This window comes from Monodon monoceros, unplaced genomic scaffold (genome assembly GCF_005190385.1).
Source record: "Monodon monoceros isolate NGI ecotype Baffin Bay Population unplaced genomic scaffold, NGI_Narwhal_1 Super_Scaffold_19, whole genome shotgun sequence".
NCBI classification, from domain to species: Eukaryota; Metazoa; Chordata; class Mammalia; order Artiodactyla; family Monodontidae; genus Monodon; species Monodon monoceros.
The window spans coordinates 37,612,171-37,629,860 of record NW_021703775.1 but is presented as its reverse complement, the minus strand read 5'-3'; the positions used below and the strand labels follow the sequence as shown (position 1 = coordinate 37,629,860).

Below are 17,690 nucleotides of genomic sequence, written 5' to 3'. Positions count from 1 at the left end.
ACAAGTGAAATATTTTCACTTTTCAGATGTGGACTGGATCTTTGAAAAAAGGGTTCAGCAAGTTTCTAAAATAGTGAAAGGATTTTCAAAAAAGCCTTTAAAAAGGTGAGATAATATAAATCTATAGCTTCTTCATGTGACAAATAGCCCTGGAAATAAATACAAACATGCCATCCTATTAGTGAGGAGGTTTAAATAAGTGAGTCTCTGAAAAATAAAAATAAAATAAATTCAAAATTCTGTAGTGTTACTAAATCTCATAAGATCCAGCTTGTGATTTCATAGTCGGAGTGGTTTTAGGACTAGTTTGGGGTCCTGAAACTGGGACAGATTCTGTTTGGCCCAGAACTCTTCAGTAAGCAAACATTATTGCGTCCTATTAAGAAGCACCTATGGGCTTCCCTGGTGGTGCAGTGGTTGAGAATCTGCCTGCTAATGCAGGGGACACGGGTTTGAGCCCTGGTCTGGGAGGATCCCACATGCCGCGGAGCAACTAGGCCCGTGAGCCACAACTACTGAGCCTGCGCGTCTGGAGCCTGTGCTACTCAACAAGAGAGGCCGCGCTAGTGAGAGGCCCTCGCACCGCGATTTAGAGTGGCCCCCGCTTGCCACAACCGGAGATAGCCCTCGCACAGAAATGAAGACCGAACACAGCAAAAATAAATAAATTAATTAATAAACTCCTACCCCCAACATCTTAAAAAAAAGAAGCACCTAAAACCAATCAATTTCTGGAGGTGAAATATAAACAAATACACGCAAACTATTTTCCATTCCTATTCGTCTCTCATCCTCCTGTTGAATTCTTAAACATTTATGCTTAGTTCATTCATATAGTTCTCACATTTGGGGTTGTAAGGGTGAATACAAGTCTAAAATAATTAAATTTAAAAATCTGCCTGGTGCCAAAAATAACAAAGAACATTACCCCCTCTCTTTTCATTTAGCAATTCTTTTAGAAAAATAGAAGCTACAAATGATTTCTCTGAGACGTATGTACACCTTTTAAAAAGCTAAACAAGTTTCTTGCCAGTTTTGTACCCCCTTAAGATCTTTCTTGGGGGCCTTTGAGCTATCTCTTTGAAATGTGAATATCAAGGAGGACGGTGCCCCATCTCTCTGTCTCTGTGGGAGTTTAAACCTTGGCTTTTGGCTCCAAGACATAACTTCCTATTTTTTTTCCTTGGTAGAAGGACAACAGGTATGTAATTGATTGCATCTGTCTGATTATATAAACGAGTGAGATTTCTTCTCTTTGCAATCTCTTTAGTGCATCGCAGTATGGTTTAATGCTTATTCTATAATAAAACTATTTCATTCTTTTCTACTTTTCTATATTTTGTGGAGAGGATGTTTTGGGTGTGGCAGAAGAGTTTATTTTTAATTATTTCCCCAACTGGGTCTTCCAGTTTTGGCACCTGTATGGCTGATACTTCCCATTGCCCCTCCATACTTACTTTAGGCAGTAAAGGATAGTGGAAAGAGCATGGAGCTTTTGGAGTCAGAAAACCCTGAGTTTAAGCTGTTCTTTTTTTTTTTTAGTAGCATTCTGAGGTATGAACAAGTTACTTAACTTCTCTGAACCCTGACTGCCTCATCTATAAAATGAGGATAATACATTATAACTAAACTGACACATAGAAGGTTATTTACACATGAAGGAAACAAAGTTAACTTAGATTCCTTTAGCATACTAAACTTTCGTCCTCCTTTCCACGTGCTAACTCTGTCAAACCCCAAGGCAGTGTCCACGTCATTAATCTCCAGCACACTGAGTGATGAGGCAACGAACTCACACTGCGGACCTCACGAGTTTAAAAAGTTTTAGTTTGTAAAGTACGTTAACAGAACAATTGAGATGATGCAAAGGGATAAGATCAGACTGCTGGGGTCCCCGTATGCAAATACCTTAATTACAGGCGCGCAGAGGCCGCTGCAGCTTCCGCACTTCCCCTCGACTGCGCTCCGGGACGCCCGCCTGCGCGGGGGCGGGGATTTGCATGTGCGAAATCAGGAAGAGGGGGAACCACCCAACGAAAACCCCAGCTGTCCTTACCCCAGGCTGGGAGGACGGGCCCCACTTCGCCGCCCGGCCCGCCCCCAAGTGCTCGCAGGCGGCCGGCCCTCTAGACGTCACCGCACCCTCCCACCCGCTCCTGAACTTTAAGCCACGCGTCCAAGAACACCCTGGAGGAGGGGGATTTCTCAGGAGCCGGCGGCTTTCGCACGCTCGGGGCCGTCACCTCCCGGCTCCCAGCGTTCCCTGCGCTCCCGAAGGTCCCGCGCTCGCGCTTCCGCGACGAGGTCCCAAGCCCACCCGGGCTCCGGGAGAGCGGGCGGGGGCGGGGCACGGGCGGGGCACGGGCACGGGCGGGGTGGGGCGCGGGCCGGTCGCAAGACGCTCCGCCCCCGCCCCAGCCCGGGGGAAGCGGCGGTGAGGAGTTTACGTCAGCCGCGGGAAGTCCCCCCCCGCTGGGCTGTTCGCCTCTCGGGCCGACCTGCCCTCAGCTGTAGCAGCGCTCCGCCTCCTGGCTCCTGCAGCCGGGACGGGCAACGCCGGGTGACCGGAGCGAGAGAATTAAGCTGGTGGGAAGGTGTGAGCCGCAAACCCAGAGGAGGGCGGGAAGGAGGAAGAGGAGGCCCCGGGGGTGGTCGGGGGACTGGGGATCCCGCCGGCAGAGGTCCCTTGGCCGCCTGACTGACTAACGGGCTGATTGACTGCAGCGGCCTCGGGTCCGGACGCTCGGAGCGGGGCGGCGCGGTGAGCTGAGCCATGGCCTCAGGTGAGTGTTCTCGGCGCGGGCTACCGAGGGCCGGGCGCGAGCCTGGCCCCGACGGCGGGGGCGGAGGAGGAGAGCGTCCGAGGGTCTTGCCGCTCAGGGTTTCGGGCGCTCAATTTTGGTTGTGATTCACTCTGTCTTTAAAATTGCCTCTGGCAAACTGTCAACCTTTTTAAAAAGTAAGCTGGTTCAGGGTTTGCGTGCGAAATCAAAGTCACGCTCTGTAATTTGATGCCATTATAATAGCCGAAGCCTTAGAGTTTCCCAAAGACTTGGTTTTTGGATTAGGGAAGTAATAAGAATCTAAATAAAGGAGGACGAAGATTTCCCGTATTTAAAAATTGATTTAAATTGAAATGGTGGTTTTACGTTTTAGAACAGGAACGAGGAACCTTCCGACCTCAGGAGAGGTCTATCTTTTTTAGTTTAATTTCATCAGTTGCCAAGAGGTGATCGCTGTCGTGCTGACAGTTGGACAAAATGCGGTGCGGCTTTAAAAATCACCAGTGGTATTTTAACAGGTCTTACGTGGAAATGTTGCTTCAACAAAGTGAATCATTTTTACTGTAAAGTGCGTACTTTCTAATTTATGGAACAGAAGTCGAGTTTTGTTTTGTTTTCCTTTGTTGGAAAGAAGGGGAAAAGAGGATTTTTAGAATCCCCGTGCTTTAAAATATGAGTAAGAATGAAAACAACTTTCTATCACTTATGTGAATACTTACTTTTAGTCAATAAATGCGTGGATCTCTTGCTTTGGGGGAAACCAGTTTACCAAGAAACTGCTTAAAGGGTGAGGGAGGGAGCCTCACATCCAGCCATGGTTTAGGTCTGCCTGTAATCTAAGGGAGGTAAATCAGGTAGACTGCATTCGAGTGGGATCTTTACAGAAGTCTGGCAAGGTTTATGGGGGCACTTTCCCGGCAGAGGGAGCAGCGTGAGCAGAGGCTGGGGGGCCTAAAAGTGTGGATTAACCCTGTGCTAGGAGGCTACAGAGGGAGGCTTGTTTATGCTTGACCCGCATCCTCCCAACTCCCTGGTTCAGTGACCCTCAGTAGAAGGCTGATGACTAGCGGAGAAGAGGAAGTAGAAAGCATAAAGGACTTTTTTTTTTTAAAGGGTTGAGCAGAACAAATCCATAGCTAGTGCTGTAGGCTGTGAAGGAAATTGGGGTGGTTCACATGACATTTGATTTCAGTTTGTCTGTGGTTTTCATGTGAGAATACAAATGTAGTTTAAGATATTTCAACTTTCTCTTTAGCCACCTAAGTGACCCTGAACTTTCAGATAATCTTGTAAATTCATAAATTCAAACCATGTATAAATTAAAAGCGCAAAGTGACTTGAAACACTTGGTTAATTTATTGATTATCAGAAAGATTTTGTATGAAAGTTAAAGAAGGGCCAGCATTATAAGAAAAAAAAAATCAGCCTTCTGGTAATTTAACCAAACTTTGTTGTTATATGGCATGAATGTAATACTCCTAATTCTTTCAAAAGAGAAAGAAAATAATTAGCCATTTATATAGAGTATCCTAAGACCCACATCATTTAAAAATGTGATACAATTTAAACTTGTTTAATGACACTATATTTTGTCCTATTGTGAGGACTGATTTCCTAAATTGAAGGGGAAAAAATTTAAAGGAGTGGAAAGTTGTAGGGTAATTTTCTTTTCTTTTTTTTTCCTGTTTTCTGGAGTTGCATTAAAATGGGAGTGTTTAAAATATAACAAGTTATTTAAGTTGTAATTCAGTTGTCTGAAAACTGCTGAGGAAAAGTCTGGGTGTCCTTAATCACTCAGTAAAGACCTTAGACAAAAAGGTTCACAAAATTATAAACTCCCATCCTGTTCTGAAACAGTAATTTAACCGAAAGAGTAACAAAAACGACAAAAAAACTTTTGCTTAATTAGTCTATCATTGTCTAGTTTAGAGTCTGTTTGTAGTAAAGTTGTATAAAACCTCAAAAAGTATTTTTTATTGATTACCAAGCATTTAAGACCATTTCTTACCGGATGTAATATGTAAATAGGTGTCTGTAGTTGAATATATGATCTGTATAATGTGAAAGTAACAGATCATTATTTCATAAATAAAATTATATAAGTACCATGAATAACTGGGACTTTATGTATGATTCTAAATTTTGTTCAATTAAATTATGTTATTTAGGATTTCACAGCTCAAGTTCTATTAAGCTGTCTTTATTGCTTTTTTAAAAAAAAATTACACCTTGGTTCCAGTCTTTTGACACAATTAATGAAGACAGGCATTAAGAAAAATGTTCTCAGTCCTATCCAAGGTATGCATAGACAGTCATTACTCTTGTATATTTATGATTCTATCCTGTTTAATATAAATAAAATTAGCTCTTTTTTTGTCTGAATTTAAAGCTTCTCATTGTTCCAGTAGAAAGTGCAAATGTTCCTGTGTGCGCATAGCTCTGTTTACTAATAAATAGTACTGTATTTGGTAAAATATGTTTTAAAATTTAGGTAATTTATTTTTATTTACTGTTTTAAAAATTATTATTTTTTAAATTGGAGTATAATTGATTTACAGTATTGTTTAGTTTCACATGTACAGCATAGTGATTCGGGGTTTTTTTGCATATTCGGGTATATTCCATTATGGGTTATTACAAAATATTGGGTATAATTCCCTGTGCTATACAGTAAATCCTTGTTGCTTATCTATTTTATGTATAGCACATTCACAGTTTTCTTTAGTATAGTTCTGCTATGTCACATAATAGGAAGTACACGAAGAAATCGTGTACTGTTTACCAACTTTGCACTACTTACCAACTTTGTAGTGTAAATTGCAAGAGAACTGTTTGTCTTGAGTAAAGGGGAAAAACTCAATGTAGTACGACACAATTTAATCTTTAATGAAAAACTGGAGCTGGAATTGATAGGTAAAGACAGTGATTTATTGTTTTTAGTAGAAGACTGAACACATAAACATGAAGGCTGCTTCAGAAGTGCAACACATGAAAATGTAGAGATAACAGTAGTATAAAAGAATTAAGATGATATATGATAGACATAGAGTGAAGGGAATGAGCAAGTGAAATGACTAGGGAGGAATCATGATGACTCATAATTGGGAACATCTGGCGTGTGTGTAGTATCTTTCTCAAATATAATTTGAGGGACTCAGAATTTCCTTTTGTTCCATCTTTCATCTGTGTTTTCTGCAAATGATTGTGTTTGTAGGCACATGACCCAAATAATTGCATGGGATATACTTACAGTAAAAAATTATTTGTTTAATTCATATTTAAATGGGCATCCTATAATTTTTATTTTTAAATCTGACGGTCTTAATCCAGACAGATGATTTGGACTTGCCATCTGTTTTTAATTTAGTTTCTCTACTTTTTTCACCTTGGAAGTTAAAATTTTTTTTCAGGACTTATTCTTCCACCCCACACCCCAATGGCAGTGGAATCTCTAGCAGTAAAATCTCTTTGCCAAAATTTTTTACATATTTTATTTACCTTGTGGTGCATACATCAGTCAAATACTCATCTGCAAATTCCCTTACTTGGATTCTTAAAGCCCAGATGAGAGAGTCAGCCTGATATATTAGAGTAAACCTGGATTTTAGTCCATGATGGACCTGGGTTGGTTTTTATTCCAGTTCTGCCACTCTATGATTTGAAAATGGGTATAACTACTGCAGAGTCTTAATAGGAGCAAATGAGGTAATGCATGCCTATAAATGTTAGTTTTCTTCTGTACTGGAGCTGTTTTGGGACTCAGACCTCTAGGAAACAGGAGCTCCTAGAAACACTTGGCACTTAATACTGTTTAAGTATCCTGATGATTCTAGAATTTTACGAAACCTTAAGGTTTCATAAAAATAGACTAGACCAGATGCTAGATAGAAAATATATCTTTCAAGAATATGTAAGCATGCCCATTTACTTTTAAATAATTTGAAGTGGTTTTGTGTATATTTAAACTAGGGGAGTAGAAGTTGACAGTGATGTTTGGAGGTAGTCTCCTTTGTCCACTTAAATGATAGTAAGCATTCTGAAGAAGAAAGTAAATAAAAAATTGCTTAGTAAATAAACCACGTGTCCTTTTGCTAATTTGATTGATATAACTTATCCTTCCTTTGATTTCTTTTGCACCTTCTGTGTTAGTCTTTTTCTGTCTTTATGGGAATAGACTTGAGTTTTCCTTGCCCTTTTGTTAATTGGATACAATTCTGTGTAGGAAGTGGTAACTCTAAATTTTTATCATAATTGGGAAGAAATGGAAAAACTCACCTGTGTCTTAAGGTAAAGAAGGTCATCGACATAATTCAGTTGGGTTTGAGGAAAGAAGAACAGGTCTTTTCTTTTTCTCCAAAGTGAGTAGAGGTGATATTTAGAAAAGAATGTATTGGTAACTCCATTTGCTCCTTTGGGTCTCAGGCAATCTGTTATCCTGTACTTCAGTGAACAAGATTCAGTCTCTAGTCAGTTATTCAAAACTGTGGTGTTCACACATTGGCATGCTGTCTTGTAAGAAGTGTTACTGATGATAGTTAAAATATTAATTTTGTAAAAGATTTATTTTAAATATCAGTGCAGTTGAAGGCTATCTCTGTAATAGTGCTTTTTTTCTCTTGCTTGCATTTGGGTAAGCTTTTTAGAGTGGGAGAGAGTTACAAGTAGTCTGAATTCCTCCACCTAGTCTGTCCATCACCCGGTTCATCCTTGTACATGAATTTTGAGGTTGCTTCTCCAGATATGTGCGTTGTTGTTTCCACTTCTTTGTGTTTTAGGGCAATGGTTCTTAATCAGGAGTGTGTTCAAATTGCTTGGGAAGTTTTTTTCAGAAACAAGTCTGGGCTTTAGATGGATTTCTATCTCTATTCAGCAGATCTCAGGTGGGGTCAGGACACGTATGTTTTTTGAAAAAGCTACCTAGGTGATTCTGATATATAGCCCCAATATGAACTTTGTTCCAGGAATTTCATTGCATCTAAATACTCACTTGCCTGTGCCAAGATGCATTATCTTCTTAAACTAATTTGCATTTATTTTAGCTTATTTGCTATATCAGTTATTGTGACTTTATCCACAGCTGCTTTTATGCTGCTTGTTCTCTGAATTTGACCCCCCTGGGATCCCAGCTGTCATATTTGCTAATGTCATTCATAATTTCTTTTTCTTATAACTTTATATAATTTTGAACTTTAGTTTTAGCAACTGTAAAATGGGATAATAATTCCTGTCCTGTTTTTATGAGACTAAAGTTAAAAGGATCAAATGAGAAATGTATATTAAAGTGCCTTAAAACAGTGTTTTAATTACTATAATTAACATTTTTTCACTGTGCAATTAATGCTGGTTCCCAGTGCTAGCTGTCTGACAGTTGATCATCCACTTTTATCTTTTATTTCAATGTACATTCTTTTTTTTCCTTTTTTTTCCAATGTACTTTCTTTTTTTAATCTTAAAAACTCAAATAGCACTCTTTCTTGCCTAAGTGCAAATAAAAACATAAATATATCTTGCAAACATTTTGGCTATATTTCAAATGTTATTCTGGTCTGTATGAGCATTTTACAATACTGTTAAAAATTTAGGGGTCAATCCCAGCTGTGCATAATATTGGTTAAAGAAAAGTACAGTAATCAGCTTGTTTAGAACCAACTTTTGAAGACATTTCTATGATTTTCAAAACTGTAGTGATTTGAGATAATCTTAGTTAAGAGTACTCATTTTCTCTACAGTTCCCTGATTTATGTTTTACCAACTTCCACTCCATAGATGATTGCATTTCACCACTTTTTATCTTCAGGAAGGATGGCACTTCAGAACAGGGTACTGAGGAAGGAAGTAACTGATACACTGTACTGATGCATGATATTATAAATGATTTATAGCTGGGAATTTTTTTAAAATTATAAATAGAGGTAAAGAAATTAGAATATGAATAGGTATGAGGAGTATGAAGGTGTAGCGATTTTAGTACTTACAAAGCACTGTTTTTTTCCTTAGTAGTACAACCTAATAAGGAAAATGTGAATAATTACTAATATAGTCTTTCAATGTTTGCATAATGTAGACAAACAGAGATCTTTAGATTTTCAGTCATTCATTCCACAGATATTTACTGAATATCTGTGCAAGGCACTGATGAGTAGGACACAATTCCTGCCTTTAGGTAGCTTGAAGAAATAAAACAAGTTGTTTGAAGAAATAAAACAAGTAGCTTTTTTTCAAGAAGAAATAAAACAGTGAGTCTTCCCTAACTTACAGTTATTTGCAATAATTGCCATAAACAAAACGCTGTGATAGTTTAGAGGAGGGGAAGATTATTTGCAGCTGGGGGAATGGAGAATATTACAGTAAACTCTAGTTGTTAGACTTTTTACCAATAAAAAGCTTCTACAATAGAAAGAATAGAGTTCAAGGGTTTTTTTAAGTACTTGATGTTATATGATAACTAATATTTGTCATTTTTAGAATTTAAAAATCTTTAAAAAATGTTTTATTTAATCTTTCAGCAACTGCTTTTCTGTTCTCTTGTCTACAGACTTTTTTCTTAAACACACTTTCTAGTTTAAGGAAGTGTTGTATAACCAATGAAATATTTGAGTGCTCACTTTAAGCCTAGCACTTTTATTCACACTCCTCCCTCAAAAGTTAGCCACTTACCATTAGTGATGTCATTCTATATCAACTTCCCACTAAGACACCTTTAAGTAAGCAGTGGGCAGGGATTTATTTGACCTTTAGTTCAACCACAAAGATGATTTAAGATATTACTTAAAAAATACTGTTGAGTATTTTGAACTTCGTTTTCAGAGGAAAATGTACTTTCTTTTAAATACTCCTACAAGGATATATAAGATTGTGAAATTTTTTGTCTTTTTTTATTAGAGTATAGTTCACTTACAATGTTGTGTTAGTTTCTCTTGTACAGCAAAGTGAATCATATATATATATATATATATATACACACACACACACACATATATATACAAATATATATCCACTCTTTTTTAGATTCTTTTCTCATATAAGTCATTACAGAGTATTGAGTAGAGTTCCCTGTGCTATACAGTAGGTTCTATTTTTGTGGCTGCGCTGGGTCTTTGTTGCTGCGCACGGGCTTTCTCTAGTTGCAGCAAGCAGGGGCTACTCTTCTTGCAGTGCACGGGCTTCTCATTGCAGTGGCTTCTCTTGTCGCAGAGCATGGGCTCTAGGCGTGAGGGCTTCAGTAGTTGCAGCACGCGGGCTCAGTAGTTGCGACACATGGGCCCCAGAGGGCGCGGGCTTCAGTAGTTGTGGCGCGTGGGCTCAGTAGTTGCGGCGCACAGGCTCTAGAGCACAGGCTCAGTAGTTGCCCCGCAGCATGTGGGATCTTCCCAGACCAGGGATCGAACCTGTGTCCCCTGCATTGGCAGGCGGATTCTTAACCACTGGACCACCAGAGAAGTCCTATAGAGTAGGTTCTTATTTGTTATCTATTTCATATATAGTAGTGTGTATATGTCAATCCCAATCTCCCAGTTTATCCTTCCCAAGGATGCAAAATTGAAATACTCATCTGCATGCGTTACATTTTTCAGTAAAATTGAAATAAGTATTATTAACTTGATTAGGTTAAAGTCAGTTTTCCCTGGCTCTTTGCCTTTTGAATAAACAAATAGGTAGTAAATTCAAGCACAAGGAGTCTAAACCAAACAGAATAAAATTAAAGATACCAGTAATACTTTACTTAGTAACACAAAGAAAATATGGAGCCATCAATGATTCTTTACTTTCTCTTAACCCTAATGTTCATTCAGTCACCAAGTACTGTCAATTTTATCTTTTAAATAATCCTTCATTCCTATTATCACTACCAAATTTCAGAAATACTCTCATCATTGCCCACATTACTGTAACAGCCTCTAAATTGATCACCTTGCTTTCTCTTTTTCTTTTAATCTGTTCACTGCCACCAGAATTCTTACTCTAAAATGTCAATCAGATCATGTGATTCCCCTGCATAAAACCTTACATGGATTCTCTGTCGCTCATAGAATGAAATCCAAATCTCCAAATGTACTCTGGCTTTGGTTCTCTTTCTAAGGGTGGAAGTGTACTTCATTTCCATTGGGGCTGTATTATGATTCTTTGGCTCTTTTTTTCTGTGCCTCCACCTTTGGAAACACTCTTCCCTTTCTCTAGAATGCCTGCGTTTCTCCCTTCCCCCTCCCCACCGTTTTGCTTCAGTACCTCTTTTTTTCCTTTGACATAGGCTTTCCTGACTCTTTTGCTCTTATTACAATTTTATGCAGAATTTTGTTAGCATAAACAAAATTTTGTTCCTCTATAGTCTAATAATTTGTGTTGTTTGCCTCACTATTCTGTAAGATCCTTGAAAGAAGCAGTTGTGTATATACTGTCATGGTATCACTATAAATCATTGTTTTCAAGAAAGCATTCAAAATAATAATAGACCATTTACTGAATATTTGTTATATGTCTGATACTTGGTAAGAACCTAACACATGTTATCTCTAATACTCACAACAACCCTATGTGGTAGGTGCTATTGTTATTATCTCCATTTTATAGAGTAGGAAACTTAAGAGATATGATATTTCCAGGGTCTTCAATGTTAAGATGTGGCTGAGTAGTACTCAAAAGGCCTCTTCCCCATACTGCACTGATAATACCCACTGTGTTACCCTTTCTGAAGATTTGCTTGCATCATAACAGAGGATAAGCCTTTAGTCAAATAAATGGATATCTTAATTGTGGGAATTTAGAAATCACTAAACTGATTGAGGGAGGGTTTTTTGGGGGGTTTTGGTTTTTGATTTGGGGTTTTTTTTTTTTAGTGGAAGGCATCTTTATACCCCTGAAATAAAGATACATTGCTAAGTACCCTACTTGTAAGCACACTTGAGTGTCTTTAATTAAACTGTCATTTCCATGATTTGGATCATTTCCATGATTTGGATAATAAGAGGGGGCAAAAGTGCATATGTTTTAGACAGCTTTATTGACATATAACTAATGTACAATAAATTACACATGTTTAAAGTATGCAATTTTATAACTTTTGATGTATTTATACAATTTTGAGATCATCACCACAATCAAGTAATTAACATGTCTGTCATTCCCCAAAGTTCCCCATCCACTCCACACCCCTATGCTTAGGCAACCAGTGATCTGCTTTCTATCATTATAAATTCGTTTACATATTCTAGAGTTTTATATAAATGGAATCATAACAGTATGTGCACTTTTGATCTGGCTTCTTTCACTCAGTATATTTATTTTGAGATTCGTCCATGTTGTTCTGTGTATCCGTATTGATTCTAAAGGTATATATTTTGAATTACATTCGTTATAGAAAGTAAATAATTATTTTCTTTTCCTCTGTTGTGTCTTATACTTTAGGTGGGACTGACTGAAAATTCTTTTGAGCGTAAAGTCCCTTCTGGAACTTGTTTTGCTGTACTATGTATAAGTCCTTTAAGATTCCAATGGAGATATAAAAAACTTAACATTTCCTTCTGCAAGGATTTAAATACATTTTCATTTTCAATGAACAGTCTTTTAGTCCACTGTTAAGTCTAATGTAAAATCAAGCAAAGTCACTTTTGGAATATAATATTGTACTTCTGAAGACTATCTTCTTGACCCATTTGGGAGAATTTTGGGGGAAAACCCTTCTGCTTGGTCTCATGTAAGTGGGTATCTCTGAAGTGGTTATCACAGAACTTCACTCTGGCATTAGTTATAGATATTAAACGATAAAGTGCTAACCAGTAAATATGATTTGAATGACTTGTGTTTACACTGTACGGGAGCTCAATTTGAATGAGAGAGAAGAGTGTCTTTGCCACCCAATCTTTGATAATTACATTTCAACCTTGTTATTTAATACTGAGAGGGAAAATTTTTTAGTCTACTGTTTTATAAAAAACAAAATGGTCAAAATCCATTATCATTCCTATTGTAATCTCACCCTCCCCCCTTTTAAAATTTTCAGGTGGTAATAAACCACGTATAGAGATAATTGAACAACCCAGGCAGAGGGGAATGCGTTTTAGATACAAATGTGAAGGGCGATCAGCAGGCAGCATTCCAGGGGAGCACAGCACAGACAACAACCGAACATACCCATCTATCCAGGTAATAGACCATTCTCCTGTGTGTGTCTGTCTCTTAGTTGCTTCATATTTTAGCTACAGCAACTATGTTAAAGACCCAGCTTCTTCACAGTGATCTCCACCAGCTTTTCTTCCTTTTTTTTCTTTTTAATTGATCTATACTGCATAGAATTCTAGGGACATTTCTTAAGTACAGCATGGATTCTTCATCCCTGTGGATAGTTATACATTGTGTGTTAATCTAAGTAGAGTGATTCCCAGTGCTTAGTATACATTGGCAGCTTTTGGATGATGATCCCTTTCATGGAACAAAAAGCTAATGAGGAAAAAGCATTCTCTCCTTGCAGAGGTGATCAGAATTGTTCTGTAGATTGAAAACATGCATTTGGGAATTCAATTAGAATTCTTCCTGCAGTCACTTGGTTAATCTAGGGTCTATGTAAAAAGAGAACATTTTTTGTCTTTTTTCCCCCTTACCTTTATTGCCTATCCCGGATACTCTGGGTTGCCTTGACTGATTTGAAATATTGTCACTTTTTAAATATGGTTTTTTCATATTAGCATAAATTTCGAAAGCAGTTTGACTTTGGTAATATACTATAATTATAAACTATACCATATTTGTATTTTATATTTATATACATTTCCTTCAGTTTTTAATGATTTTTTTTTTATTCTTTAAATGCCAGTTTAAAACCTTAATGGCAGTGTGGATTTTTGAAAAGTGTTATTCAATGTTTCATCAGCAGATCTGAATTCACTATTTTATAACTAGATTATTTACAGAGTTTACTCTATTGAACTTAAAGGAAATGCTAAGTTATATAACAAGCCAATGGCAAAATTACATATTGAATTACAAATTCCAATCTTCTATCACATTTTTTGTTAGCAATATGGATTTGAGTTAGATCTAAGTCTTTTTATATAATGTTAAAATGGGAGAGGTGCTAATAAAAGGTAAATAAGAAAACGGTAATCTTCTATTCCTTTAAGAGCGAATTTTAGCTCTTCTCCATAATTCAGCTTATTCTATACATTCTCTTTAATATTTCTGAGGTCTATATCCTTACCATTCCAGTATGTTCTAAACAACTTTGCAGCTTGAGTTCTACATTAGTCTACCTTATGCTTTTTTCTTTTTTCTTTTTTTTTTGGCTGCACCACACAGCTTGCAGGATCTTAGTTCCCCAACCAGGAATCGAACCTGTGCCCCTGCAATGGAAGCACAGAATCCTAACCACTGGACCGCCAGGGAATTCCCAGCCTTACACATTTAAGTTGTTACCTTCTCTTTTATTCAGAAAAGCAATAAATACTTTCTGGTTACTGTTCAAATTAAGTTTAAATTCAAAATTATGAATTTTAATGCCCTTTTACCTGTGAAACCACCTATTCTTACTTAACTGCCTTGTCATTTGTGCTTGCAAATTTGCTAGCTTCCAACCTAAACATTAGCTCATCCCCACATGCTTCCTTCCTCTCCCATGTTTAACTCTTCTCTTCTTTCTCAGCGTTCTGTGTGAAAGCTTAATTTCGCAAAACTCAACTTGATTTATTGCCTGTTATACAGTGAACACTTGCAGTATGCTTACTGATTAACAAATATTTTTGTAAAATGGAATGTAATGTATTAAGTAAAATGATCATATTTGTGTGGTATCATTTCCATTATGGCTTAAATATATACTTTTTTGTTTTTTGGCTGCATTGGGTCTTCATTGCTGTGTGTGGGCTTTCTCTAGTTGCGGCGAGTGAGGGCTACTCTTTGTTGCGGTGCGTGGGCGTCTTATTGCCATGGCTTCTCTTGTGGAGCACAGGCTCTAGGTGCACCGGCTTCAGTAGTTGCAGCACGCGGGCTCAGTAGTTGTATCTTGCGGGCTCTAGAGCATAGCCTCAGTAGTTGTGGTGCACGGGCTTAGTTGCTCCGTGGCATGTGGGATCTTCCCAGACCAGGGCTCCAACCCGTGTCCCCTGCATTGGCAGGTGGATTCTTAGCCACTGTGCCACCAGGGAAGCCCTAAATATATACTTTGAAGGAATGTTTATGGTATGACAATGAATATAATGCATGGCATTCAGTGACTCAACATCTTAGAATTTCCTCATGCTCTGTGATAATATTTTGGTGTAATTTTACTTGTTTTCAAAGGAAAATAAGCAGAAATCAGATGATATGACCAATTGAATTAGGGCACAAAATAATATGCCAAGGAACTGAGAGGTAAAATTCTCCTCTACTGGTATTCTCTGTAAAGTTTCATCCAAACTGCAGTTGCCAGTCAATTGGACTTTATTTATCCAGTGCTAACTATATTATATAAATTGAACTCTCATTTTGTAGATCAGTTCTTAATGAGATGTATTTATGGATCATATATTTAATTTCCCCCCTTTTCAGATTATGAACTACTATGGAAAAGGAAAAGTGAGAATTACATTAGTAACAAAGAATATCCCACATAAACCTCATCCTCATGATTTAGTAGGAAAAGACTGCAGAGATGGCTACTATGAAGCAGAATTTGGACAAGAACGCAGACCTTTGTTGTAAGTACACAGTCACAGACATTTTTAGGAATAGGATAAGCATAGAATGAATGCTCTTGATTCCTATCCATGTACCTCTGTTATTTTTTAGCAGAATAAACTAATTCCTCACTGTACTTCTATTTACTATAGTATACATTTACATTTTCTTATCGTTTGCATTGGAACTACCCTTTCATTCTTTATTAGTAGACACAGTCCATGTTGGTAGCAGGAATACTTCTTTATTGTAACTAAAAGTAAACAAACTTATTTTATGCTGCGATTTTCTTTCTTAGTTTGAACAACTTATGAAATATTTTCTTTCATAAATTTTTACTCTCTTTTCATTGATAGTTAACTTAAAAATTGCCAGATGTGAGAAAATCAACTGGAAAACTGGAATTATTATTTGAAAAGGGCAGTTATAAAATTAACATACAGCAATAGTCCTAAGATTTTAAAAAAGTATGTAATACTTTGTGTTTGAGGCTGCTGGATGGATCCATTCATCCTATTGGTGAGAGTGTAAATAAATATAATCTTTCTGGTAGGCTTTTTAACAACTACATAGCAAAAGCCTGAAAAATATGAATGTCTCTTGAACTAGCAATTCTATTTCTAGGAATTTATCCTGAGGAAATAATTTCTAATTAAGCATGTTCAGAAATTTAGCTATAACGATGTTCATTGAAGCTTTGTTTGTGATGGCAAAAAGTTAGAAGCAATCCAGATAATAAACAAAGGGGGATTAGTTAAATAAACTGGTATATCCATGCAGTGTACTCCTATGTAGCCTTAAAAATAACCTTGCAAATATGTCTTTGTATAGAATGATATTCCCAATATTTAGATAAATAAAATAGGGCTTTAAAACAATGTGTGATAAATAATTTTTTTAATTTTCATTTTATATTGGAGCATCGTTGATTAACAATGTTGTTTTAGTTTCAGGTGTACGTGATAAATAATTTTTTCAAAAGTAAATGTGTACATATACATAGTAGTATAAACACTAAGGTATTGATAGTAGTTGTCTCTGGGTGGGAAGAATTGTGGGGTTTTATGTTCTTTTAACTGGTGTTTATTTTATAATTCATTTTTTGTAACGAATATGTGTTGCCTTTGAGGAAAAGTGAAACCAATTGCAACAGGAAAAGATTAGTGGCCTCCTTAAATACTAGCAGTAACCATTTAGAAAGTATACTTTAAAAATATTCCTCTTTCAGTAACAACACAAAACATAAACTATCTAGTTATACAAACTTGGCAAGAAGTATTTCCTGTTTATATTATTTGACCTCCCAATAGCATTTACATTGTAGATTACTCCTTTATTGGAACATTATTATTCCTTGATTTCTGATTTAGTGAGAACAAACTTTCCTGTTTTACTTCTTCTCTGGCTGTTCTTTCTCAATCCTAGTTACAGGCAGTTAAATTTTTGGACTACCTTAATTATGTCCAGTGATGCCCAATAATGCCTGTTAGGGCTGTCCTGCCCTTCCCCTCAATCCAAGATCCTGTTAAGGATCATACATTATTTTTAGGTGTCATGCTTATTTAGTCTCCTTTGATTTAGAACAGTTTCTTGGCCTTTGTTGGTCCTTCATGACATTAACATTTTTGAAGAGTTTAGGTTGTTTTGAAGAATGTTGTTCAATGTGGATTAGTCTGAATGGTTGCTCATGATTATGTCCATGTTACCATGAATAATAATTTCATGTTAACATGAAATATTTTGGATGAGAAATCTACAGAGGTGATGCTGTATTGTTCTCAAAATAATGTTTTAGGAGATGCCATATTAGTCTATATTAGTACTACTATATTTTCCCAGTGGTGATATTAATTGGCATTCTATTGTAAAGAACTTTTCCATCTTCCCCTACCTCAGTTGAAAAAATAACACTATAGACTCATGGATTCTTTTATTCAGTGTATTATAATTGAATGCTAGTCCATTACTAGCATTATTATTTTGATTTTCAAATTGACCCAAACTTGACCAAGGCAAGCCCCTTCAAACTGTTTCCTGTGTCCTTTTGACATGTCCCCATCTTTCTTCGAGCACTTCTTTACTTGAACACAGCGAAGTGTTCAAGCGAAGTGTTCAAGACTTACTCGTACTTTTCTTGCCCAAGCCTTGAAATCTTCAGTTGTTTCTAAGGATCCCTGGTTTCTTTCAGTAGGGAATGGTAATAAGGGTGATTGCCTTTTTGACATATTCTCTTAAATAGCTCAAAAGCACCTCAAATAG

General features: G+C 37.0%; 1 protein-coding gene across 1 annotated transcript in view; it reads left to right on the top strand.

The window, feature by feature from the left end:
• Positions 1-2,514: 2,514 nt before the first annotated feature.
• Positions 2,515-17,690, top strand: part of REL (REL proto-oncogene, NF-kB subunit) — a 37,604-nt gene continuing 22,428 nt past the window's right edge. Inside the window, exons 1-3 of the mRNA XM_029232041.1 lie at positions 2,515-2,783; positions 12,781-12,923; positions 15,303-15,451. Coding sequence (XP_029087874.1) covers positions 2,774-2,783; positions 12,781-12,923; positions 15,303-15,451 — 302 coding nt within the window. The 5' untranslated portion in view covers positions 2,515-2,773. The remainder of the gene's footprint in view (positions 2,784-12,780; positions 12,924-15,302; positions 15,452-17,690) is intronic.